The 26388-nt window shown below is 44.9% G+C and overlaps 1 protein-coding gene across 5 annotated transcripts in view; it reads right to left on the minus strand.

Moving 5' to 3' along the window:
- The window catches only part of SH3RF2 (SH3 domain containing ring finger 2), a 141571-nt gene that overhangs the window by 47323 nt on the left and 67860 nt on the right, over positions 1-26388 (minus strand). For all 5 annotated transcript variants that reach the window (XM_057732072.1, XM_057732049.1, XM_057732064.1 and 2 more), the window contains one exon: positions 25046-25369. In XM_057732072.1, the coding sequence (XP_057588055.1) occupies positions 25046-25369 (324 nt within the window). The remainder of the gene's footprint in view (positions 1-25045; positions 25370-26388) is intronic.

The raw sequence follows: 26388 nt of genomic DNA on the forward strand, positions 1-26388 counted from the left end.
TTCTGGGAAGTGCTCATTGGTGTGAGCCCTCCCAGAGTCTGCCATTAGCCCTACCAAAGAACGTGTAAGCTCCAGTGCTAGGTAGCCTAAGGCCAAACAATCAACAAGGTGGGAACACAGCCCCACCCATAGGCAGACAAGCAGATTAAAGTGTCACTGAGCTCTGCCCACCAAGTCAGATTAAAGTCTTACTGAGCTCCACCCACCCAGCCCAACCCACCATCAGTCCCTCCCAACAGGAAGCACCCATAAGCCTCCTAAATAGCTTCCTCCACAAGAGGGCAGATGGCAGTATCAAGCAGTATCAGCAGTATTTCATCTTGTGGAACTGAAAACCACAGCCACAGAAAGACAGAGAAAATGAAAAGGCAAAAGACTTTGTACCAGATGAAGGGACAAGCTAAAACCCCAGAAAAGCAACTAAAGGAAGAGGAGATAGGCACTCTTTCAGAAAAAGAATTCAGAATAATGATGGTGAAGATGATCCAGGACTTTGAAAAAAGACTGGATGCAAAGATTGAAAAGTTTACCAAAGGCCTAGAAGAATTAAAGAGCAAACAAACAGAGATATGCAACACAATAACTGAAATGAAAAATACACTAGAAGGAACCAATAGCAGATTAACTGAGGCAGAAGGGCAAATAAGTGACCTGGAAGACAGAATGGTGATAATCACTGATGTGGAAAAGAGTAAAGAAAAAAGAATGAAAAGAACTGAAGACAGCCTAAGAGACCTCTGGGACAATGTTAAATGCACCAACATTCACATTATAGAGGTCCCAGAAGGAGAAGAGAGAGAGAAAGGACCCGAGAAAATATTGGAAGAGATTATAGTTGAAAACTTCCCTAACATGGGAAAGGAAATAGCTACCCAAGTCCAGGAAGCACAGAGAGTCCCAGGCAGGATAAACCCAAGGAGAAACACGCCAAGACATGTAGTAGTCAAATGAACATAAATTAAAGGCAGAGCAAAGTTATTAAAAGAAACAAGGGAAAAAAGACAAATAACACATAAGGGAACTCCCATAAGGTTAACAGCTGATTTCTCAGCAGAAGCTATGCAAGCCAGAAGGGAGTGACATGATATATTTAAAGTGGTGAAAGGGAAGAACCTGCAACCAAGAATACTCTACCCAGAAAGAATCTCATTCAGATTTGACGGAGAAATCAAAAGCTTTACAGACAAGCAACAGCTAAGAGAATTCAGCACCACCAAACCAGCCCTACAACAAATGCTAAAGGAACTTCTCTCTAAGCGGGAAACATAAGAGAAGAAAAGGACCTACAAAAACAAAAACAAAACAATTAAGAAAATGGTAATAGGAACATACATATCGATAATTACCTTGAATGTAAATGGACTAAATGCCCCAACCAAAAGACACAGACTGGCTGAATGGATACAAAAACAAGGCCCATATATATGCTGTCTCCAAGAGACCCACTTTAGAGCTAGGGACACATACAGACTGAAAGAGAGGGGATGGAAAAAGATATTCCATGCAAATGGAAATCAAAAGAAAGCTGGAGGAGCAATACTCATATCAGATAAAATAGACCTTAAAATAAAAAATGTTACAAGAGCAAGAAAGGACACTACATAAAGATCAAGGGATCAATCCAAGAAGAAGAGATAACAATTATAAATATATATGAACCCAATATAGGGGCACCTCAATACATAAGGCAAATGCCAACAATCACGAAAGAGGAAATTGACAGTAACACAATAATAGTGGGGGACTTTAACACCCCACTTAACACTAAAGGACAGTTCATCCACACAGAAAATTAATAAGGAAACAATCTTTAAATGACACTACAAATCAGCTTGATTTAATAGGTATCTACAGGACATTACATCCAAAAACAGCAGATTACACATTCTTCTCAAGTGCACATGGAACATTCTCCAGGATAGATCATATTTTGGGTCATAAATCAAGGGCTGGTAAATTGAAGAAAATTGAAATGGTATCAAGCATCTTTTCTGACCACAACGCTATGAGATTAGAAATCAATTACAGGAAAAAAAAAACTGTAAAAAACACAAACACATCGAGGCTAAACAATACACTACTAAATAACCAACAGATCACTGAAGAAATCAAAGAGGAAATCAAAAAATACCTAGAGAAAAATGACAATGAAAACGCAACGATCCAAAACCTATGGGATGCAGCAAAGGCAGTTCTAAGAGGGAAATTTATAGCAATACAACCCTACCTCAAGAAACAAGAAAAATCCCAAATAAACAATCTAACCTTACACCTAAAGAAACTAGAGAAAGAAGAGCAAACAAAACCCAAAGTTAGTAGATGGAGAGAAATCATAAAGATCAGAGCAGAAATAAATGAAATAGAGACAAAGAAAACAATAGCAAAAATCAATAAAACGAAAAGCTGGTTCTTTGAGAAGATAAATAAAATTGATAAACCTCTAGCAAGACTCATCAAGAAAAAGAGGGAGAGGACCCAAATCAATAAAATCAGAAATGAAACAGGAGAAGTTACAACAGACACTGCAGAAATAAAAAGCACCATAAGAGACTAGTACAAGCAACTATATGCCAATAAAATGGACAACCTGGATGAAATGGACAGATTCTTAGAAAGATATAACCTTCCAAGACTGAATCAGGAAGAAATAGAAAATATGAACAGACCAATCATAAGTAATGAAATTGAAACTGTGATAAAAAATCTCCCAACAAACAAAAGTCCAGGACCAGATGGATTCACAGGTGAATTTTATCAAACATTTAAAGAAGAGCTAACACCCATGCTTCTCAAACTCTTCCAAAAAATTGCAGAGGAAGGAACACTCCCAAACTCATTTTATGAAGCTGCCATCACCCTGATACCAAAACCAGACAAGATACTATGAACAAAGAAAACTACAGACCAATATCACTGATGAATTTAGATGCAAAAATCCTCAACAAAATACTAGTCAACAGAATCCAACAACACATTAAAAGGATCATACACCATGATTAAGTGGGGTTTATCCCTGGAATGCAAGGATTCCTCAATATACGCAAATCAATCAATGTGATACACCATATTAACAAATTGAAGGATAAAAACCACATGATCATCTCACTAGATGCAGAAAAAGCTTTTGACAAAATTCAACACCCATTTATGATAAAAACTCTCCAGAAGGTGGGCACAGAGCGAACCTACCTCAATATAATAAAGGCCATATATGACAAACCCACAGCAAACATCATTCTCAATGGTGAAAAACTGCAAGCATTCCCTCTAAGATCAGGAACAAGACAAGGATGTCCACTCTCGCCACTACTATTCAACATAGTTTTGGAAGTCCTTGCCACAGCCATCAGAGAAGAAAAAGAAATAGAAGGAATCCAAATTGGAAAAGAAGAAGTCAAACTGTCACTGTTTGCAGATGACATGATACTATACATAGAAAATCCTAAAGATGCCACCAGAAAACTGCTTGAGCTAATCAATGAATTCGGTAAAGTTGCCAGATACAAAATTAACACATAGAAATCTCTTGCATTTCTATACACTAACAATGAAAGATCAGAAAGAGAAATGAAGGAAACAATCCCATTCACCATTGCAACAAAAAGAATAAAATACCTAGGAATAAACCTAACCAAGGAGGTAAAAGACCTGTACTCAGAAAACTATAAGACACTGATGAAAGAAATCAAAGATGACACAAACAGATGGAGGGACATATCATGTTCTTGGATTGGAAGAATCGACATTGTGAAAATGACTATACTACCCAAAGCAATTTACAGATTCAATGCAATCCCCATCAAATTACCAATGGCATTTTTGAACAGAACTAGAACAAGAAATCTTACGATTTGTATGGAAACGCAAAAGACCCCGAATAGCCAAAGCAATCTTGAGAAGGAAAGATGGAGTTGGTGGAATCAGGCTTCCTGACTTCAGGCTATACTATAAGGCCACAGTGATCAAGACAGTATGGTACTGGCACAAAAAAGGAAATATAGATCAATGGAACAGTATAGAAAGCCCAGAGATAAACAATGGTCAACTAATCTACGACAGAGGAGCCAAGGATATACATTGGAGAAAAGGCAGCCTCTTCAATAAGTGGTGCTGGGAAAACTGGACAGCTACATGTAAAAGAATGAGATTGGAACACTCCCTAACACCATACACAAAAATAAACTCCAAATGGATTAAAGACCTAAATGTAAGTCCAGTCACTATAAAACTGCTAGAGGAAAACATAGGAAGAACACTCTTCGACGTAAATAACAGCAAGATGTTTTTTGATGCACCCCCTAGAGTAATGGAAATAAAAACAAAAATAAATAAGTGGGACCTAGTGAAACTTCAAAGCTTCTGCACAGCAAAGGAAACTATAAGCAAGATGAAAGGACAACCCTCAGAATGGGAAAAAATATTTGCAAATGAATCAACAAAGGATTAATCTCCAAAATATATAAACAGTTCATCCAGCTCAATATCAGAAAAACAAGCAACCCAATCAAAAAATGGACAGAAGACCTAAATAGGCATTTCTTCAAAGACGACATACAGATGGCCAAGAGGCACATGAAAAGCTGCTCAACATCACTAATTATTAGAGAAATGCAAATCAAAACTACAATGAGGTATCACCTCACACTGGTTAGAATGGGCATCATCAGAAAATCTACAAACAGTGAATGCTGGAGAGGGTGTGGAGAAAAGGGAATGCTCTTGCACTGTTGGTGGGAATGTAAATTGATACAGCCACTATGGAGAACAGTATGGAGGTTCCTTGAAAAACTAAAAACAGAATTATCATATGACCCAGCAATCCCACTACTGGGCATATACCCAGAGAACACCATAATTCAAAAAGCCACATGCACTCCAATGTTCATTGCAGCACTATTTACAATAGCCAGGTCATGGAAGCAATCTAAATGTCCATCAACAGATGAATGGATTAAAAAAGTGTGGTACATATATACAGTGGAATATTACTCAGCTGTAAAAAGCAATGAAACTGGGACATTTGTAGAGACATGGATGGACCTAGAGACTGTCATACAGAGTGAAGTGAGTCAGAAAGATATCATATATTAACACATATATATGGAGTATAGAAAAATGGTACAAATCAACCAGTTTGCAAGGCAGAAATAGAGACACAGATGTAGAGAAAAAATATATGGACACCAAGTGGGGAAAGCGGGGAGGGTTGGGGGGAATGAATTGGGAGATTGGGATACAAAATTGTACACTCTAAATATATGCTGTTTATTGTCTGTTAAAAAAAAATGCATAGTTAGCAGTGTCTTTTAAAGCATTGTAACTGCCTACTCAAATCATTACTAAAAGAAAAAAAAAAAGACAATCCTATTGACTTTCCATTTGCTTTACTGAACTTGCTTAGTTCAAAAACATCTGATATAATAAAACATGCCCTTCAGGGCTTCCTAGGTGGCGCAGTGGTTAAGAATCCGCCTGACAATGCAGAGGTCACAGGTTCGATCCCAGCTCCAGGAAGATCCCACATGCCACGGAGCAACTAAGCCTGTGTGCCAAAAAAAAAAAAAAAAAAAAAATGCCCTTCATAAAATAACATTTTTGATGTTTCCAAGTAAAATGTAAGAAAAAGTGGAAAAAAAAAAACCAAAAAAACAGTCACTTCCAATTCTCCCTTCCTACAAACCCCTGGAAACCACTAATCTACTTTCTGCGTCTATGGATTTGTCAGTTCTGAGCGTTTCGTATAAATGGAATGCTATAATATGTGGCCTTTTGTATCTGGCTTCTTTCACTCAGCATAACGTTTTCCAGTTTCCTCTATGTTGTAGCCTGTATCAGAATTGTATTCCCTTTTATAGCTGAATAAATTCCATTGTATGGATAAAAAAAAAAAAAAAGAACCCCCATGTGGACAGTCACTGATTGGGTGGATGTCTATAAATCCTTGAGACACTATGAAGCTAAGAGAATGGACTTTGGGGACTGTCTGAATTGACTTTGAAATTTGGCACTGTAACCAGCTGTGTGAGGCTCAGACATAATTCCTCTGAGTCTTAGTTTTCTCATCTATAAAAGGGGGCAATAAAAAGTAGCTACCTTGTAGAATTCTTGCTAGAATTCAACAGGACATGTATACAAAGTACTTTGCACAACTTCTGGCTCATATGAAATACTCCCCAAATTGTAACACTGTTGCTATTATGAGAGGGGAGATATACAAAGCAGGTGTGTGAGAAGAAGCAGCAGAAGATAGGACTTTCTCAATAAGACAGGATTTTTAAAATTTTTATTAAAAATTTTTTTTATTGTAGTGTAGTTAGTTCCTTCACATGAAGTTGACTTTTAAGAAGGAAATATTCATTCTCCAGGACACAAGGGCCTCAGTAGTCCATATTCCCTTTGAGAAAAACCCAGTGATGGGTGACTAGCCCTGTGTGTGGGACATGTATTCGGAAGTCCTTTCCTGACACTGGACTGGGCTATTCTCATGCACTCTGAGGCTTCCAGTGAAGGGTGAGGCCTGGTCCCTCTCTGTAGCTACGCTCTGCATTGGCTTCTTGCGAAAATGCAGAAAAAACCCCACAGCTCAAACCAGAATGGCAAAATCCTCTTCTTAAAGCTGGGTCCTCTGGTTGAACAAAGAGTGTCCCCAGCCCCGCCACTCCCCCTTCCATTCCCGACCTCACGTTCTCCTGAGCCCGACAGCCTGCTGCCTGCAAGGCAGGATTTTAGTTCCAAAGCAATGTCTGACGAGTTGAGTGCTATTAGTGCTTTTTGAAATGCCAGGGTATTCCAAAACCTTAATTATAACCCTTGCCCTCCTAGTCATAACAGTCCATTTGAAGAAGTAACTGCTTGGCAATAATTATAATTAAATCCTCTCACTGGGCTTCATTAGGGGACATAAAATCTAAATGAGCAAAGTTCCTCTTAAATCTGCTGTGGGTCCTCTCATGGCATTTATTCACAGGAGATGCTTGTGATGCATCTACAGAGTACCAACATTGTGCTAGGTCCGGGAATCGATGACGAAGGCTACTGCTCACCAGGATACCACAGACTGTGCGAAAACTCCTCTGTGCTACACCAGGGTCCTGCCTGCACATCTTCCAGACACGAGTATCCCAAAGAGGAGCAATTTCTGAGCATCTAGAAATTCACATGCTCTACTGGCCTCTGATACAGACTCCATGTTTTAAAAAGTGGCTTTTTATGGTGCAGAGAGTGGGGCTGACAGTTATTTCCTGAACTAAGGAAAATGGACCCACAGGGAGAGCTGGATGGTGAAAGCAGCAGACCAAAATCAGTCAAGAGACAATATGGCATCATTGCTAAAAACATGGGTTCTGAATTCAGATTTTCCTAGGTATGGTTCCCTGTTTTATTACTCTTTCACCACATGACCCTAGGGAAATTATTTAACCTGTCTGGTCCTAAATTCCTTCATCTGTTTTAGGTGGGGTTAAATAGGTTTTTCTCTAAGGACTGTCAATTTTTATAAGACTGTGGCTTTTACTTTGGGGAAGGTAGCTGGAGAAGCAAATTGAAGCAGGGCTTACAGAAAAGTTAATTTAAAAAAATTCCCTGCTAAAGAATTTAGTGAAAGGAATTCCCTGGTTGTCCAGTGGTTAGGACTTGGCGCTTTCACTGCTGAGGGCCAGGGTTCAATCTCTGGTCGGGGAACTAAGATCCCACAAGCCGCGTGACATGGCAAAAAAAAGAATTCAGTAAGCCCAAAAGTCATGTGATAATGTCAGGTTCCCTTGGTATCTTCAGAAAGTTAATTTCTTGCCACACATTTGTCATCTCATTACTTTTGAAATTTCTCAAAGGATATCACAGCAACCCCAAGGGACATTTTTAAAAAGAGAAGAAAGATAAAACACTCACCACTTCACATTATCAAAGCAGTTGTCTTTGCTCCTTTTGAGTAATTAAGTCCCCTTAATAAATGAAGGATTCAGAGTCTTAGAAACCTAGGATGTGGAGCCATCATGGTACCCTGGAACACTGCCTGGTGTGTGTGTGTGTGTGTGTGTGTGTGTGTGTGTGTGTGTGTGTGTGTGTGTGCGTGCGCGCGCGCGCGCGCGCGTGTGTGTGTATTTTTACATTTTCTTTCTTTTATGCCTGATGTATTTTTGTTGACAAGTCTGCCTTCCTCTTCTGGAGTATTGTTATAGGAGGCCCTTGGGAGACCTCTGATGTGGTTGTCACCTAACAATTTTTCCTTCCCATGGGGTCAATAGGATGTGGTTGTAAAGTTCACCAAGATCCAGGGGTCCTTCTAAAGACAAGCTCAGAGATCTACAGTGAGTGAAAAGAACATGCACTGTTTCCAAAGCAAGGACTTAAACCCCTTTCTAGATAGCGTGCTTGCGGGCTTTAGAAGGTTCTGCAGAAATCGGAAGCTCGTCCCCTTCTGTCCCAGATTGGATTTACATAGTTTTGGTTGCCCGCCCAGGGGGCTCCGTCTGCGGTGCCTGAGGGTCCGTCTGCCCTTGGAGCAAGCCCTCTACTGTTTTCTCGCTGAGTGAACCGCACCAGCTTGGAGCCCCAGGCGGTTTGCATCTCACCCCTCAGGGCACTGCATCCCATAGGAAATAAAGCCAGAGCACAACCTTTCAGACAGATTTGTTTCCAGGTGTCATGACAATTCCATCTCATTGTGCTCAGAAGAAATGAAACCATGGACTTGCATTAAGAAGGAGGCCAGTCCTTGGAACACCTGTGAACTTATTGGTTTTCCCAGCTTCTCGAACAATAGCTCAGCACTCAATAAATGTCTGTTGAGTCTGCTTCCAGAAAGGTCAGTGTCTGAACCATCTGGGACAGATGTGAAGAGACTGTCCTCCTAATTCTCTCTTCTGTTGGCCTTAAGGAGTTGTTCACACCAAACAAATGAGGTGTATATATTTGGCGGGGGAGGGGGCGGCCGGGGGGGGACGTGGGGTGTGGACAGTTTTACTTTTTGTTCTTTACCTCTCCTGATGTTCCTTAGCTCAACCTCTTCTCACAAACTGTCATTTTTCCCGAAAGAAGGTTATGTGCCAGTGCCCATGGATTTTTTTTTTTTTTTTTTTTTTGTGCCCATGGATTTTAACTAGCAGACCTCCTGTAACATTTGAGAGTGAAGGTCTGATGCCTCTTGTTTGGCAAGCATTCTGAGTGTTCCTGGCCTTGGGTGAGACAATGTGAGGATGGGGTTGAAAGGAAGGTGTAGTCCCTGCCCTTAAGGAGTGTATAATCTCATTGAGATAAGTCGGGGAACACCATCCACAGATTTTGGAAATCACAACCACCACAAGGTCTAATATTTGAATGCTTCCCAGGAACCACCCATTCCTAAGCACCCTATTAGCCCATGTCATCTTCACAACACACCAAAGGGCCAAATAACTATTATTATCACCACTATTCCCATTTTACAGATGAGAAAGTCAAGGCAGAAGCTATGAAAGCAATTTGCCCAAGGCCATAGAGCCAGCAAGTAAGCAGAGCTGGGGTTCAAACCTAAACATCCTGACTTGAGAGCTGAGTCTCTCAGAGCTCCCTACAGTATGCAAAGCATCATGTGCTGTTTGGAGGTCAGATCAAGAGGCTGTCAGGGCTGGAGGGTTCTCAGAGTGCAAGGGTCAGTGAGGGTTGGCACTCTCTCCAGATGTCTGTACCTTATTTGCTGGCCTGAGCCAGGGAGAGTTTGCCCAGTTTCTAGGAACCCTGCAAGTATGCCTGAGAAGAGATTTCCCAGTCCTTTCTCTCCCGGGGATTTCACAGCGTACTTTTATGGCTTTCATAATGCACAGGCAGCAGGACGTCAGGCTGGGCTTTGGCTCTGTGCAGAGGTTCAGCAAAGCCTGAGGGAGACGAATGGCTGCATTTGGATAATCACACTGGATGCTCAGACGGCCAATGGCCAAAATAGAGATGTCACCACACCCAGTGTCACTTTATCCCGATCGTGAGCCAAATGGAATGGCTGTCCCTTGTGTTAATAGTCAAAGTATTTTTTAGAGTTGGGGTCAGGGGACTGAGGTTCTTCTTAACTATATACGAACCTTGAAAAATCTGAAGCCCATTCCCCTTGGCTTTAGAAATCGAGTATACGAGAGCTGCAAGGGACCTTAAAGATAGTCTAATTTAATCTCCTGAGCCTTCGAGAGGGGCCATGGATGCTGAAGGTCACATGTGGGATTTGGTGGCGAGTCAGGTCAGGTCCCCATTGGCAGAGGGGGTCCTGTCTTGGTAGCTGGTTCAAGCATCGGTTTATACAATTTGTTTTCCAGACTATGTTTCACTCATTTTCGCCGAGTATTTATAGAGACTTCCATGTGCCTGGCTCTGTCCTCAGGGAGCTTATATTCTAGTGAGGGAACAGGCAAAACAATAAACATACACAAAACAAAAAAACAAGGAAAGAGACTAAAAAATATGTGCGAGGAAGGAAACAACAATGGGAGGGGCTGGCTTTGGAGAGGGTGTTTTTGATTCCATGTCTTCCCACCTGGTTAGGATGACCTTGGCCATGAATGTCATCTAAATCAACAAGTTGCCTGTCCCTTGCACCTGAAAAGTGTACCTTTGTGGGGCCCCCAGCTTCTGGGGTGGGTCCTTTCCCTCTGCAGCACACAGAAGAGATGAGGCTGAGGACGCTTCAGCTGAAGGAGCATTTTTCCATATATGGAAGGCCACAGTCTGGGAGGCACGGCTGTCTGGCTTCACGCCCAGGGGCGCAGGTGTTTTTATCCTCTGACTGAAGCCCTAATGCTAAAGCACTAAAGCATGGGCACACCCTCGGCAAGGGAGGGTGTTGATTAAGCACAAAATCCCCATGGCTGTCAGGACATGAGCAAGCCGGGCAAAAAAAACGAAGGGATCAGCAGAGCTGGCGGTGACACCCTTCATCTCCTTTACGTGGCATCTGTAGAGAGCATATGGCCCACTTTCACTTGTATACTTATTTCTTTGTTCAGTTCCTCACTCTGACAAGCATTCCCTCACGCGTACACTCATTCACGTCTCCTTTCTTTCATCCAACCCCTCGATCACTTGATCATTCCTCAATTCATCCATTTCTTCAGTCTCTTGTGTACGCTGATTGACTCAGACACATGGGTACACCCACTGGGTTTCACTCACTTCCTCCCTCAGATATCAACTGACATTTACTAAACATGTCCCCATGCCAGGCTCAGCTAGGATCAGGAGGCACCCGTTACCTTACCGTTAAGGAGTTTAGGGTAAGAAGGCAGCAGTTAGGTAAAGGCCAAAATGAGGTGTGGCGTGACAGCTGTGCGCCCAGAGGCAGAGAGGAATGGCTGTGGGGCTCGGCTGGTGCCCCCCAGGCATCTGCCGCTGCCTCTCCCCCGCACGGCGGCCAGTCACCAGGTACACGCATTCTTACTAAGGCACGAGGGACCTCAGAAGTCACCAGTCGTTTGCATTTTAAAGGAAGAGAGAGAGAAAAAGAGCAAGGTTTCACCCAGGGGTTGGCAAACTTCTTCTGTAAAGGATCAGACAGTAAATATTTTAGGTTTGGTGGGACATACAGTCTCTTTCAAAGTCCTCAACTCTGCTGTGTGGTGAAAGCAGCCGTGGACAATGCGGAAAGAATGAATGTGGCCGTGTGCCAACAAAACTTTATTTTTGGATGCTGAAAATAGAGTTCTGTGTAATTTTTACACGTCATGGAATATGTGTCTTTGGATCCCCCCCTACCCCCCCAACCAGTTCAACCTGCAAAACCCTTCTTAGCTGAGTGCCATACAAAACCAGGCTGAGGGCCACAACTGGCCAGTGGGCTGCACTTTGCCATTCCTGTTCTAGCACCCCCACCCCCCCAAATAGATGACTTGTGGATATATTCCAGGTGCCAATAGCAGAACTAGTTTGCAGCGTATGGTCCTTTTCCTGGTACCTGCTTTCTCTATATAGAGAGACGAGGGCCCAGCAAGGGCCTAAACTCAGGCATAGTGAATATGACTTTGACCATCAAGGGCAGACATTCTCCAATCTCATTCATGTCCTACCCACTTGAAACGGATGCAGGAGAATGATTAAAATCGTGAGTGCTCTCTATGACCTGGTAGATGCTGCTTCACATATATTTAGGGTTGGCCTCTCCAGTGCTCGCCCAGAGCTTGCACGTGACAGGGAATCAGTAAATCTTTACTGAATGAATGGCTGGCTGGCACGTGGTGGGCACGCCATGTTTGGGAATAAGACCATGAAGGCAATGAGTCTTCCCTGATCAGTGCCAGCTCAGGTCAAGGTCAAGGCCAAGGCAGCAGGCAGAGCACAAGAGCTCAGTCAGGCAGCTTGAACTAAGCCCAGCAGGAGGGAAGGATCTGTTCACACTTCTGACTCTGCCTTCTCTGTCCTCAGAGTTGCCCTAGACTCAGCCGTGAGAAAGCACGTTTCCTGAGCCGAAGTGTCTGGAAACAGACAAACTGATGTTTGCAATGTTCTTTGCACATGTAAGCAGGTTTTATTACGCATCTAGTTGTGCAATTTTCCACCAGGGCTGGATTGTTTTGGAGCGGGAAGAGAGGAAGAAGGATGGATACGGCATCTTCCAAAGCTTGTGCGTTGAAAATACAACAAACATTTTTTTCTATGAAAAAAAAATGGCCCATTTCCTTGGAAGTTTCTTGTTCCTTTTCTTTTTTGAGAACATCATTACTCACCAAAAATAAAATTCCTCAAGCATTAACAGAAGGTTGTGATAGGGGCTTTTATCTTGTTTTTCCATGAGAACCGTTTCTTAAGAGCAGGCCCCCTGTGCTCTCTGTGGAAACCCTCACCTATGGAGAAGACCTGATTTTCACCTTTGCCCCAAGAAAGCATGAAAGCAGCTCATTTGCTGAACAAACCCAGATGCACCCTAGTCCAGTGTAGTCTCCAGATAACGCCAGCTAGGATGATAGAGAGTCACTGAATCTTAGATGATGGGCCTGTGCACGGATGGCAAACGCATGGCACACCTGCCCCCTTTCCTTACTCCTGGGCCCATGACAGACGTTGCTGATCAATCCCATCATTCCTTCCCACGGAGCCTGGCTGCTGCCCTCTTAAACGCTCACTGTGAACGATCACGTCAGCACATGAGAAGCCCCACGCCTGCCACCTGGGTGGGGAAAGAGCATGGGTTTGGAAGAGAGTCAGACCTGGGTTCTGACCCCGATCCTGAAACGTACTTGCTGCGTAACACTGAGCTAGTTACTTAGCCTCTCTGGGTCACAGTTCCTCCATCTAACATGGAACTAATAACATTTATTCACAGTACGCACAGAGGCTGGTCCGTGTGTAAGACCCTGGCACCGGGCCTGGCACCTGCTACCCACACCACAGAATTAGCTCCTTTCCCTCCGAGCTGAGCAGAGTGGAAAGTGGACCTGTTCCAACAATCCAGTCAATACACAGGTCCCTTCAGCTTCTCCAGCCGGGGCACAGGAGCCACCGTTTACGCATTTCCAGTGACGGCAATGGCAAGTCTACCCATCCCACCTTTGGAAAATTCTAGTTTTCTCCAAAGGCCTTATATTCTTGGCATGTGTTTGTGAAGAAGGGTCAGCTGTTCAGAAAGGGCGTTTGCCTTGCACAGACCTTATGTCAGCTGCCATTTATTCTGCATTTACTGTACGCAAGGCCCTGTGCTATGTCCTGCACATGAGTGGTCCACGACTGGGACTGATCTTGACCCTGCGGGACATCTGACAATATCTGGAGACATTTTTTGTTGCCACAACCGGGTGGTGGGTGCTCCTGGCATCTAGTAGGTAGAGGACAGGGATGCTACGGTGTGTAGGGCAGTCCCCACAACAAAGAGTTCTCTGGCCCCAAATGTCAGCAGTGCTGAGGTTGAGAAATCCTTCTGTGTGTGAATATCTCATTCACTTTCCTAACAGGGCTGTGTGAAAGATGCTATTACTGAGTCCTTGAAAATTTGAGCCACATGGACAAGCGCCCTGTGCCATTAAGGGATCTCTGTGTCTCCTACCCGTCCTTATACCACACTCTGTGTCCCTGATGGCTGCCCCTTTTCTCTTCCTCTTGCCTTTCTATTTTATTTTTCCTCTGTTATTTTTCCTTCGTGCTGAATTCTGTGAGTGCATGCGTGCATGTGTGTGTGTGTGTGTGTGTGTGTGTGTGTGTGTGTGTTTTGCAGGCCCCAGTGGCCTTGGGTATCAGTTACCCTTGCTCCTGGCTCCCAGAGCTAAAGAGTCTGTGTCAAAATGTCTACGGTGCGGGCTGGGCCACTCCCTTTTTCACCCGGGCAGGGCTGGGACCACTGCGAGGCTCACCTGCCAGAATTAATTGGGCAGAATGATGATGTAAAGTGGAACCTCTCCTTAGAGAAATGCTGAATCAAAGAAGCAAGCTGGGTTAATTACCGAACTTGCTTTGTCACCAGAAATGAGAATGTCCTTTTCCCAGGGGACCTCAGGGAGCTTGGGCAGGGCTGGGATCTGCGTCCTACAGGCCTCATGGTGTACCGGGAGCACTGGCATTTTCTGGTGCCACTTCCGGATAAAGGGAACTGGACTGCTGGGGCTGAGGAGAGGCTCTCATGTCGCCTTTCTTTCCCCTGGCTGACCTCCTTTATCCTTCAGGTCTCTCTCTACCTGCAGGTTCCTTCGGGCTTCCCTGACCACCATCAGACTCCCTTCATTCCTCACCCTTCAACCTCACAGCACTTTGCACATTTACAATCTTGTAATTAGGTATTTATAATACTTTGTTGAGTATTTGTCTTCCCTGCTGGCCTGGAGAGTCCATGAGTGTAGGGACCAGATCTGCCTGGTCCGCTGTATCGCCTGTGCCTGGTGCATGGGGGCACCCGACAACTCTGTGTTGACTGCTTCACTGGTGGGCTGTGAGGGGCTTGGCCAACTAGACCAGGTGAGGATGCGGCTTCCAGAAAAGGCTGAAAGGTGCCAACAGAAGATGGTGAAAACATGGCCCTCCCTCAGTCTCCACCCTGGCCTCCTCCTTTGTCCAAAGTCTTTTTCCATGGCTTCCCTCCTGCGCGTTCCCCTTGGGATTACAGCTGAGGGTCTGAGCTGACCAAGCACAGTTGCCCCAGGGACCCCCTAAATGCAAGCGCAAAGCCATATTCCTTCCCTACTTCCAGAATTGCTACTGCTTATCAGGAAGCACGGGGACTCTGGGAAGCCTCCGCACTCCCAGGAGGCTCTGACGGGGCATCCTCCTGAAGCGTGCTGCTGGCGGGCCGCATTCTCAGCAAGGCCTGTTTGTACAGGCTAGCCCCGGGCCATGGGCATGGGGGAGGGTCAGAGCTTCCTGACCGGACCCAACATTAATCACACAGTGAACATTTATCGAGCCATTTAGCACTGCCAGACCCTGGCCGTTATCTCATGCACACGCATTACCTCATTTTATCCTCACAGTGATCTTAAGAGGTTAAAAAAAAAATTGCCACATCAGTTCCGTTTTACAGATGGAAAAACAGAGGCCCAGAGAGATTAAGCAACTTGGCCAATGTTACACTGCTCAGTAAGAGGCAGAGTGGGCTGACCCCAAAGCCCTTATTTTTATCCTCTTACTATACTGCATCTCCCTAAAATGCCAAGAAGCTCTTTGTTAAAAAGCTCTTAGAGGGACTTCCCTAGTGGCACAGTGGTTAAGAATCCGCCCGCCAATGCAGGAGACACGGGTTCAAGCCCTGGTCCAGGAAGATCCCACATGCTGAGGAACAACTAAGCCTGAGCACCATAACTACTGAACCTGAGCTCTAGAGTCTGCAAGCCACAACTACTGAGCCCACGTGCCACAACTGCTGAGACCTGTGTGCCTAGAGCCCACGCTCCACAACAAGAGAAGGCACTGCAATAAGAAGCCCGCGCACCACAACAAAGTGTAACCCCTGCTCGCCGCAACTAGAGAAAGCCTGTGTGCAGCAACAAAGACCCAATGCAGCCAAAATAAATAAAGTAACAGAATAAATAAAAATTAAAAAAAAATGCTCTTAGAGGAGAACTCTACCTGACACCTACTGGGGCTGAGAAAGCTCTGCAGTAGACAGAAAGGAAACAGGATTCTTGTGTCAAAGTGTTGAGTTAAGACCAGAGAAATCACAACCATGGCCATCATTAATTAAATCACAGGAATTGTTCTTCCTGGTGGCATTTACCTTCAGAGTGTGCTATTCACTCTGAGCAACTCAATACCCTGCCAGGTCTGTTTTATCATTCCACCTAAAAAAGGAGAAGATCGGGACCTCGAGAGGCAAAATGTCCCCCCTCCCCCTGCCAGGGTCACGCTGCTGACGGGAGGGAGCATCCGGGTCAGATTCTGAGGCCAGACTGCTGTCACGATGGCGCGTCAGGCGCTGATGGCACCTGTCTTGCACTGATGATCACGGCTGTAGCCTGGGACTGCGTGGCTCACGGACGAGGCGTCAAGTGATGCAGTAACAGGACTCTTAGTGTGATCTTAAACTGCAGTTAGTTTATTCTGGGGGAGGATGTTGACTCCGTTATGGAATTACCTATCCCTGCCAACTTTATTACATATAAAATGAGACAAGATCACCCCCATGTTGGCCGGGAGTTGTGAAAAATATACCTTAGGGAATTCAGATTGGAAGGGTCACCTAGATCTTGGAAGATGTCTGGCTCAACGCCTGGTTTAAGCCAAGGGTTCTCCTTGATCACGCCAATGATGATATATTCTAAATGCTCTGCTAGGAGGCAAGCAGGTGTGAGCCATCATGGCAGCTTTACTGAGTTGCGGCTCATCCCTGCAAAGACCCCGCATGCAAAGACCTACCCATTTTGTAGATGAGGATGTTGAGGCAGTGTGGTACGGTACGTAGTTCACTGTCACTTAGTTATTAGGTGGCAAAGCCGTGGCATGAAGCTTTGAGAAGGACTCAGAGCCCTTCTATTTATCCTAAGCTGCCTTCCTCTACAGGGAAAAATAAAAACCACCCCAAAATCCAACAGCATTGTCCACAGGGTCCTTCAGCACTTTCAGTACTTAGTTTCTAACAACGTATGTGATGGGAGAGATTTCCCCTTGTCCCTCGTGATATCCTCCATGTGCTGACTTACATTCCTTTCCTCTTCCAGACACAGGAACACAAAACCTGTCTATAAACCCACGTTTGGAAAAATAAAGTCATTTCCTATTCCCATAGCAACCCCGAAGCCCTTTCTTCTCCAGGCTGAAGAAAGCTGGTCTTTTCCTCCTGGTCTTAGCCCAGCTGTGGGAGCCAGTCCTCGGGAGGGGTGGGGGGGGGGGGGGGGGTGAACATATGCCTGAAGAGGCCGGGATGCGGAGGCTGGCCTGAGGGCAGTGATAAGGATGTAAACAAGGAGACTGGCCCAGGCAGGCCGAGGAGATTAGCCCAGCTGGCAGCTGCCAGTGGAAAAAGAAGTAGCAGTTCAGGGATGGCAAACATGCCAGGAGAGAAGGTGGTGAGAAGTGAGGCCTGTCTTTGAACTAGGGGAACGCCCGGGAACAAACAAGGAAGAGAGAGAAAGAGAAACATGGGACGGAGGGTAGAGAATAAATATATAGTGGTTAAGGCATAGAATTTGGATTCCCCAGTATATGCCGAGGGTCTGTGGTATGAAAGTTTGGAGATCATTGTGAAATCATTTAGTTAAAACTCACAGTGTAAGATCTTATACATCATCGGATCTTAGAAAGTAGTAGTCAATCTTATAGAAGCATTGCAGCTTAAAAAAATTCAGGAGGGATGACAGATTTGAAATGTCACCACTTTGCAACCCAAATAAATGGTCATGAATGGCTCCCAGGAATGTTTGAGAGGAATGTGTTAACATTGCATAGACACAACCAGTAATATCCAGAATGTGGAAAGTTCAAGAGGACAAATAACTTGGCTTTTTTTTTACACGTCCACGGCAAAGGACAACAGAGAGAGAGACAGAGAACAAAAGCAAGAGAACCTGTAGAATAAAAGAAATTCGATAGACCTATCAACCCAGTGCAAAGTGTTCACCTCATTTAGATGCCATTTAAAACATTTTGTAAATAAAAACATTTATAAGGTTAATATGGACATTGGATCACTGAATAGCTAATGTTTTAAAGAAACTATTGGTCATTTTCTAGCTTGTGATAATGGGATCATGCTTGTGTTAAACTCTTAGAAGAAAATACTGATATTTTTAAAGAGATGCTGAGATGTGTACAGATGAAATGATATCTGAGTTTTGCTTTAAAATAACTCAATTGGGGAGCAGGCTCATGAGTGGGGGTATAACAAATAAGATTGGACTGTGAGTAGATAATTGCTGAGACTGGGTGATATGTACAGGAGGGGAACATTCCTTGTGTTCTCTTGACTTTTATATATGTTTGAAATTTTCTGTCATAAAAAAGTTCAAAAAATTTGCATGAGTGACTGAAGAGAAACCTAGTAACTAAGAAATTTTGACTGCTAATGTTTTTAATAGTAACACAAATAATTAAAATGGGAGCCAAGCACTTTACATCTACTTTATATCTTTTGATTTTCCCAACAGCCTTGTGAGGTAGAGGTTATTCCTGTCTTTCTGATGGAAACTGAGGCTTAGAGTGGCTACTGACTTGTCCAAAGTCTCACCGCTGGGATGGGCTGGAGTGGTTTCTCCTGTACACAGCACTGCTTCTCGAGGTGGCTCCAGGTCTCTACCCATGGGATCTGGCAGAGCAGAGGGCAGCAGAGGCCCTCTGGTTCTACCCTTTGTCTTTTTTGCTTTCAGATGTCTGCCAGGGGATTCCTGCGAAGGCACTAACTTACAATGTAGGAGAGCAGTTTAAGGGGCTGTCTCCACCCAAGGGGCATGTTCTTGAAAATTTAATAAACACATTTCAAACACCTTCTAGGGCCCATAAAAGGTACTTTGGGGCAGAAAATGATGACATGGAACAGAACAGTTTGAGGGGACAGGTGTTCATTTAATGGAACCTCCCCACTTTCACCCACAACTCTCTGTGGCCAATCCAGCCAGTTCAAGAGAGCTCTGACAACATCATTTGTGAGTAGGGATTTATTGAATGAAAATGTAAAGATAAAAGAAATTTATATCGGGAGATATCAAAGTAAGAATATAAGCAAAGGGTAAGTTTATTTCTGTAAGTTACCTTAGAAGGAGGATTAGCTAAGAATCATAAACATACATTAGCACTGAGACTGTGTCCAAAGGAAAAAAAAATTATCTTACTACTCAGAAAGAACCATCTCTCATGGCCAACCTGAGTACCGTCAAGTTGGGCTGGGAGACTTCTACGAAAGATGGAGACAAAGGGACATAGGGGATCTGGACTTAGAGTTGAAGCTCCTAGAAATTACCTTCTTCAGAATATTTCAAATACTGGATTGAAAGGAGAGCCAGCTTTGTAGACCTCAGAATTCCCTAAGGCAGGTGACAGCTCACCTTCCCAGGAGCCCAGGAAAGATGCTTGGACCTGCCATCGTCATCCTGGGATGGAATGGAGGAGGCCTGGGGAGGGAACTGCATCGTAAGAATGATTTCAGAGACCCGCCTTACCCATCTCTATCTTACCTCTTCTATTTTCTGGGTTATCAGAAAAGAGGAAAGGGATTGGTAATTATGTAAGTAAATCAGAGGCCTCTGTTTTTGATTCTTGAGGCATAATATGTTATTAGAAAACTTTATTGGGGTTTTGGAACGTCAACAGCAACATAAAAGAATAAAACACCACCTCTATCTCTAAGAAGTTTTCAACCTAGTGAGCCTGGCCATAAGATACATATAGGGTACTTATCATACAAAGAACACAAGTGTAAACAATGTGGAAAGATACTAATTCTGCAGAAGAAGAGTGGTGGAAGTTTCCTTGAAGAAATGGTATGCATATAGGGCCTGGGGTATAGATGTGACTGTGACAGGCAAATGCACCAAAAATAAATTCCAGGAGGGACAGCATTTATTTATTCCACAAACATTTGTTCATTGTCCAGAATAACGCAGGCACCCTGCTGGGTGGAAGCTCAAAAAGCCAAGAGGTGGCCTAGTCTACCCTGTGCTTGCGAGCGCTGAGCAGGTCACTGCAGCGTGCGTGTGTGCCCGCTCATGTGCGCACGTGCAGGGGAGGTGGGGGCGGGCTGGAAGGCTCCCGTCGCATCAGGGAGGGCCTCTTAACTCATTTAGGAGAGGGGGCACAGGTCTGCCCTCAAACCCTGGATCTGTTTCTAGCTTTCAGACTTTGGGCAGGTTACCGAATTTTTCTGTCCCAAACTTTTTCTGTTTGGTAAAGTGGTCACAGGAACGCTTATTTACTCTGAACGGTTGTGAGAATAGTCATAACGTCTGTAAATCATCTCTTACGTGGACAGTTTCTGACTTTTAGTGGCCACTAAATTAATGGCAGGTATTACCACTTCTGAAGACGGTAGGGAAACCTTGGTGGTCTGGGGAGGAGAAGCAGCCACACAGACTTGGGTTTTCAAGAGGCTGTTACGGAGGCCATGCTTGGGAGAGTGTGTAGGGCTGAGGGGGTCGGCGGGGCGAGGGAGAGCAGGGTTCTGGGAGACTAGGAGGAGGCTGAAGCAGGGATGGGGACCAAAACCAGGGCGGTGGGATGGAATGAATAGAAACGATTACTACTTAGGTGGTAAAAGGAGCTTGCTGATGAACTGGACGGAGGAGGTGAGGGAGAGAGAAAACTCTGGAAGGATGACAGGTTTTCTAGCTGCATGGCAGTTCCACTCACCTGGGCCTGGGATACAGGAGGAGGGGTGGGCTGAAAGAGGGGGCTGGAGGGGTGGGCGGTGGGGGAGGGGGAGGGGAGGAAGAGGCTGAGTTCTCTGGGTTCCGGGGGGTGGGGGGTTGGTGGGGGGAGGTGCACAGACAGAGGGAGCAGAATGTCTTAGGAAGGCTCGGGTTACAGAAAACAAGAGCGCCTCGTGGTGCTGTGAGTTGCGGGACAGGGGACAAGCCAACTCCACGTCCTAAGTCAGTCTTGGAATCTCCAGAGTGGCCGGGCACTGTGACCTCCCTTAAGAGGCATTACCAACAGACTTGTAATTCCTGTCCCATGCGGCTGACTTTCCTCCTCCCTCTAAGGCATCCGTCCTCAGCACAGACCTAGAGATGATCTCTAGGACTCCCCCAAAGGCCAACCGCATTTGTTCCAATCCAATCCTCCTACTTAACCTCCTCCAGCGCAGTTTCCCATGGAACCGACTCCGAGTCTTCAGGTCTAATCTTGAATTGTTTTCAAGGATAGTTGTTTTTAGTTCAAAGTTCACCTTTGAGGTCACCTCCTGACATTCCAGCCAGATGTGTCAGGTGGTTTCCCACGGGTGGGAGGACACAGTGACAACAGGAGAACAGAACTCCTCGCTTTGCCTGCTCTCTGTGAGAAGACAGGAATTGCTACCCTTTGATGTTTACAGCGTGAAGGATAATCCACCTCTCATCGCTTCTTTAGAAGTGTTTTCAGAAAACCGACTCCTTCCTCCTCCAAGCTCCCTTCGTTTAGTTGGTGGGCCTTGAACATGCTTTAAAGAGGCTTTTCCCTAAGAAATTTTCCTGGACCTTTTAACACATCAGGCACAGAATGACTAATGTTCAAATATTCAAATAACCCTCTCCCAGGGAACATGACTGAAGCTAAGGAATGCCCTCTTCTTTGCTTCCGCAGCACTTCCTACACGTTCTCCTGCTGTATGTATTTACTCTGGATCAGTGCTTTCTCAACTGCATTGCCTCCTGTCTTCATAGTTTTTGCCACATCCACATCCCACTGGTACTTTATTAACTCACTGTTCTTTAAAAAAAAAGCTTTAAAATTTTAATAAAGTATTAAAAAGTTTTCACAGACTTCTGTGAATAAGAACGGATATCACATGTGAGATATGGAAGATAACCATCTGCCAATATGATAAAAACATACAGTGTTATGAAACTCAGAGATGGGCAATTGCTTGCCCAAAGCTCTGAGCCTGATGCCTTGCGCTCTCTTCCTGACAGAGGGAAATTAGCAACACCTGATAGAGGGTGTTCAAGAGAGATTAGCACCAAACTGAGACTTTCCGATATCACCAAGAGGCTTGGGGGAGAATTGGAAAGGGAGTAACTTTCTCTGTCCACAGTCCTGTGTTGTAAAATTCCAAGTATCTTCACCACCTAAGTCAGCGTGGGTGCCATCACGGTCCTCATCTCATTTTAGAAGCCCTAACTCCACTACAGTCAGTCGTTTATTTTTTATAGCCCTGGTAGACGGTGAGTGCCTTGGGGGCAAAAGCTTACTCCTGGCGCCTTCAGCAGCACGCACAAGGCTTGGACCCCGTCGGTAGTTTACAAAGGAACACAGTGACAGTAAGTGAAAACCTTCTTGAGGTGCAGAAGGCTCAGGGCCAATTCTTCACCAAGGGATGGGCACGGAAGAGAATGCTGGAAGGCCTTGGAGTCTAAAGGGAGTCAAGGGAAGATGTGTAAGAAAAGGGACACTACGTACATCCAAGATAAACGACACGGATGCGACGGTGCTGTCTGATGACGTCTCTGTGGATGGCAAAGTACAGGGACAAGAGCTCACGCACCACAGTCACACGATTCTGGGGTCAAAACAGACTCTCACTGTTCACTTCTTACATGAGCTTTTGCCAAACCATGTTTCCTTTGGGGCCTTAACTACTTTGCTGTAAAGGGGTAAGAATACCTCCCCTACAAAGGCTCTTACCATATTTTAGGATGGAGGGCAGGACGCAGGAGACTAGCAACAAAGAAAGGATTCCTCCCTTCCTTCCTTCCTCCTTCCCTCCCTTCCTTCCTTCCTTCCCTCCCTCCCTCCCTCATTCCTATCTATCCTTTTACTTTCAATAAATGTATGCGATTATTATTGCTGTTCTTGTTGTTCTGGTAGTAGAATCCCCAGGACTCGCTGTGGTTACTAGCACATTGTAAGCACTCAGCAGATGTCTATTTGTTGGAAGAGTTACAATGACCTGTGATCTTTCTATAGGAAAAAATTCCTCCCCCCCGTCTTCCCTGTCTATGCACACGTCACCACCACCTGCCCAGATGTTTACGTCAAACGTCTTGATTCCTTGATTTACTGAGCACCTACCAGGGACTATGCACCACGGGAGGTGCTAGGATGGGGAGGGAAGGGGGAGCGTGGTAAGCTAGACCCAGCCATAGCTCTTAAGGATGTTAGCAGCAGATCTCGTCATCTGCTCAACTTTCCCCTCATCTTTAGATGGAACCCACAAGTGGGACATTATAAGAGTGTGTTTTTGACAACATCTGGGCAAACATGTAGAAATACTTATCATCCGCTGCCGTCTGAATGGAGAAAAGGCTGCAGTACTGTGCAGTGATTCCCTGGGGATAGATATACCAGTACCACACTTCGGAATTCTCACCAACTGTGAAAATTAGGAAGGGATACGACTTGTTTTGAATCCTATTAGGATTCTCTATTTCAGTCCAGCCCCTCTGTCGATGAGGTACCTGACCAGGAAGAAGAATGAAAAGGGCCCATGGAAAGTGACTCTTGGCTAAATCCTTTGGGAAGCCAACTCAGAGCTGAGTGAGCTAGCCTAGATCTGCTGAGTGTGGGCTGTACTTCATGTACATAGGTCTACATAGAAAGAATGGTTTCAGAAAAATTCTGCCGGTCTTTCACTTAACTGTGAGTCACTAGGCCCCCGTGTTGGAGCACGTATGTGTGTGTATGTGTGTGTAGGGGGTGTAGAACTTTGGGCACAAAGTGTGTGTGTACTTGTAAAAAAGTGTTTGGAGTGTGTGTGTAGGTTTTTTAATGCAAGGAGAGCGTATAGGGAGGGGAAGGTGTAATTGTGTGTGTGAGCGTGCATGTAGTGCAAGTGGTGGACAGAATGACATCAACAGCCAGCCTCCAGAGATGCAGACAGTGGTATAACAGGTCTGAAGTGCTGTAGGAGGTGACTGTTTTCTTTTCAGACCAGCACACAGGTCTTTGAGGAGCCCTTGACTTTCTCCTCCTCCTTGTCTTGTTAAAAAGGGATTAGAGTCCAATTAAGTCATTTAATCCCAAGGTAGAGATTCATGTTTAAAAACAAGATTTACAGCTTTAAAAAAATGACATCAGTGCAAACTGAGGTTTGTCCTTTCAAGTTGCCACCTGCGTGGCTGCAAAGAGTGTTTCTAGAAGAATACCCGACATGCAATTCTTAATTACTTTGCCTCACACCTCTGGTCCTTCATCTTTTAAAGCACCCTTCAACCTAATAGCCTCACGCTATGAGAAGTACTTCTGCTTGTGGATTGCCAAGACTGCCCCTTGGCCTGTCTCCGTTCAGTTGGCAACTCAGTGGCCAGGCTTAATAATAAGAATTGTTGTATTAATAATAACAGTATTAAGAGCTAATGCTTATTGGGTACTCATATGTGCCAGGCATTGTGCTAAGCACTTTATGTGCATTATCTTATTAAATGTTCCATGTGAAAACACCCAGGGGTGGCTTCAAGGGTGTGTGACATGTGTAGTCACACAGGGCTCTGTGCTCAGAAGGGCCCTTCACTTGGTTTGGTGCTGTGTTGTTGCCATCTTAAAATTCTCAATCATTTTTGACCAGCATTTCCATTTTTCACTGGGCCTTGCAAAATATATAGCTAGTCCTGGAAACACCCCGTACCCATAGTTTCTTCTTCTTTCTTTTCCTTCCCTTCCACCTGATGCCTGATACACTGCCGGAGGATGGAACAGTGAATGTCAAACTGTGATCCCAGAAAACAGATGTCATTATCTCCTTGTTGGGAAGTTCTCTAAGGGACAAGAACCATGCCGTGGCTCTTAGCAAGGGAAAGCAAACCCCCTCCTCTAAATCTCAGTTTTTTGGTCTGTAAAATGGGGGTAAGAGTAATAATAATACCTAGCTCACAGGCTGTTTCAAGGATGACATGAGATCACGTATAGATTTCTCTGACATAATGACATTAGTTATTATGAATGCCTTATGGGGGCTTAGCAGGTACTCAATATCCAATATCACTTGTGACACAGTGTGGGCCACTCGCCCAACTCCAAGGTGCCCTTAGGCCAGGGGTTTGCTCCCTACCTGCCCCACAGAGCCGGGAGGAGCATCCGCTTTCTCCGTGTGTTGGGTGATCACAGAGGGGTTGCTGGAGCTGATGAGCACTGGGGTGCTGATCTCCACCATCTGGCGCCCCGAGGGAGAGTGGACCATCCTGTTGAGGGTGTTCAAGGCTGTCGTGATGGAGAACTGCCCGGGCCCCTTCCTCCTGGACCCGGGGCCCCTTCGTAAGGTGGGCGTGTTGGTCGTCTTGCCTCTGGAGGATGAGGACACCAGGGACAGGCTTTTTGTGTGGGATGACTGCTGGCCTTTGTTCTTCTCTAGGATGTGTCTTGCGGTGAGGTTTGGCTGAAAAGACAAAAGGTCCAATGAGAATTTAGTTATCCTGATCTCATGTGGGCATCTAAGTCCTACCCGGGATAGTCTGAAGCCAGCTCAGATGCCACCACCTCAGCTGTCACTGCTTGGTCAGCTTCCATCTTTTATCAGTATATCCTGATTCCTTTGCTATATCAGTGAATTCTCACAGCAACGTAGATATGACACTTTACTGAGGTCCAAAGAAGTTAAAATAAGCCATGATAGTCTTCCCTGACCAACTGGACTCTTCTTTTGCCAAGTTCTCTCAGCATCCTCCCAGCCTCCTTTGCCTGGGGGACCCTCCGCTCCTCCTTCAGCCACCCCTGAATCCCTCCCTGACTTGGCTCCTTTCCCTTCTTAGTGTTCCTGTAGCCCCCATGCTTTCCTGTTCCACATGGTGATCATTTACCTTCCTTTCCTCTGCTGGACTGGTCGCTGCCTGAGGACAGAGACCTTATACACAAGTTTTCTCCTGTATCCCAGAGTGGATGCTCAGTGAGTGTCTGGGGAACAACGGGTGGATGAAGTTGCTCAATTTCATACTTGATAAGTGTTTAACCAGAATGTAAATCCATTCGGGACCCTGGATCATCTAAGGCTAAGACCATCTTTTACTACTTCCTTTAAATATTTTTCTCTCTTGTTCTGTACGTCTCAGTCAGTAGTGTGCTAGTACATCAGGCAAACAAACAACCCCTCACCCCAATTCGTAGGGTTTACCAATCTCTGTGGTGTAAATATCTACCAATGGTTTAGCAACTGGCTAGCGAGATTCCCAAAAACCTAACACCCAGCTCTTGCCACCTAGCTCCAGCCAGCTCTAGCATTGCCACGGACTATATTGTATTTTGAGTACCTTGCTCGCCAAAGGCCCCATGAGTTCCTGTCCTTCAGAAATCTGAAAGATGCTGACAAAGGGGATTGTGTGAGTAAACTTTCCAGGACATTTCCTTAAATTTCCATCATGTGCCCTCTAAAACCACTTCTCATTCTAATTCAACTGTAGA

The sequence above is a fragment of the Hippopotamus amphibius genome, chromosome 1 (assembly GCF_030028045.1).
Source record: "Hippopotamus amphibius kiboko isolate mHipAmp2 chromosome 1, mHipAmp2.hap2, whole genome shotgun sequence".
Taxonomy (NCBI): Eukaryota; Metazoa; Chordata; class Mammalia; order Artiodactyla; family Hippopotamidae; genus Hippopotamus; species Hippopotamus amphibius.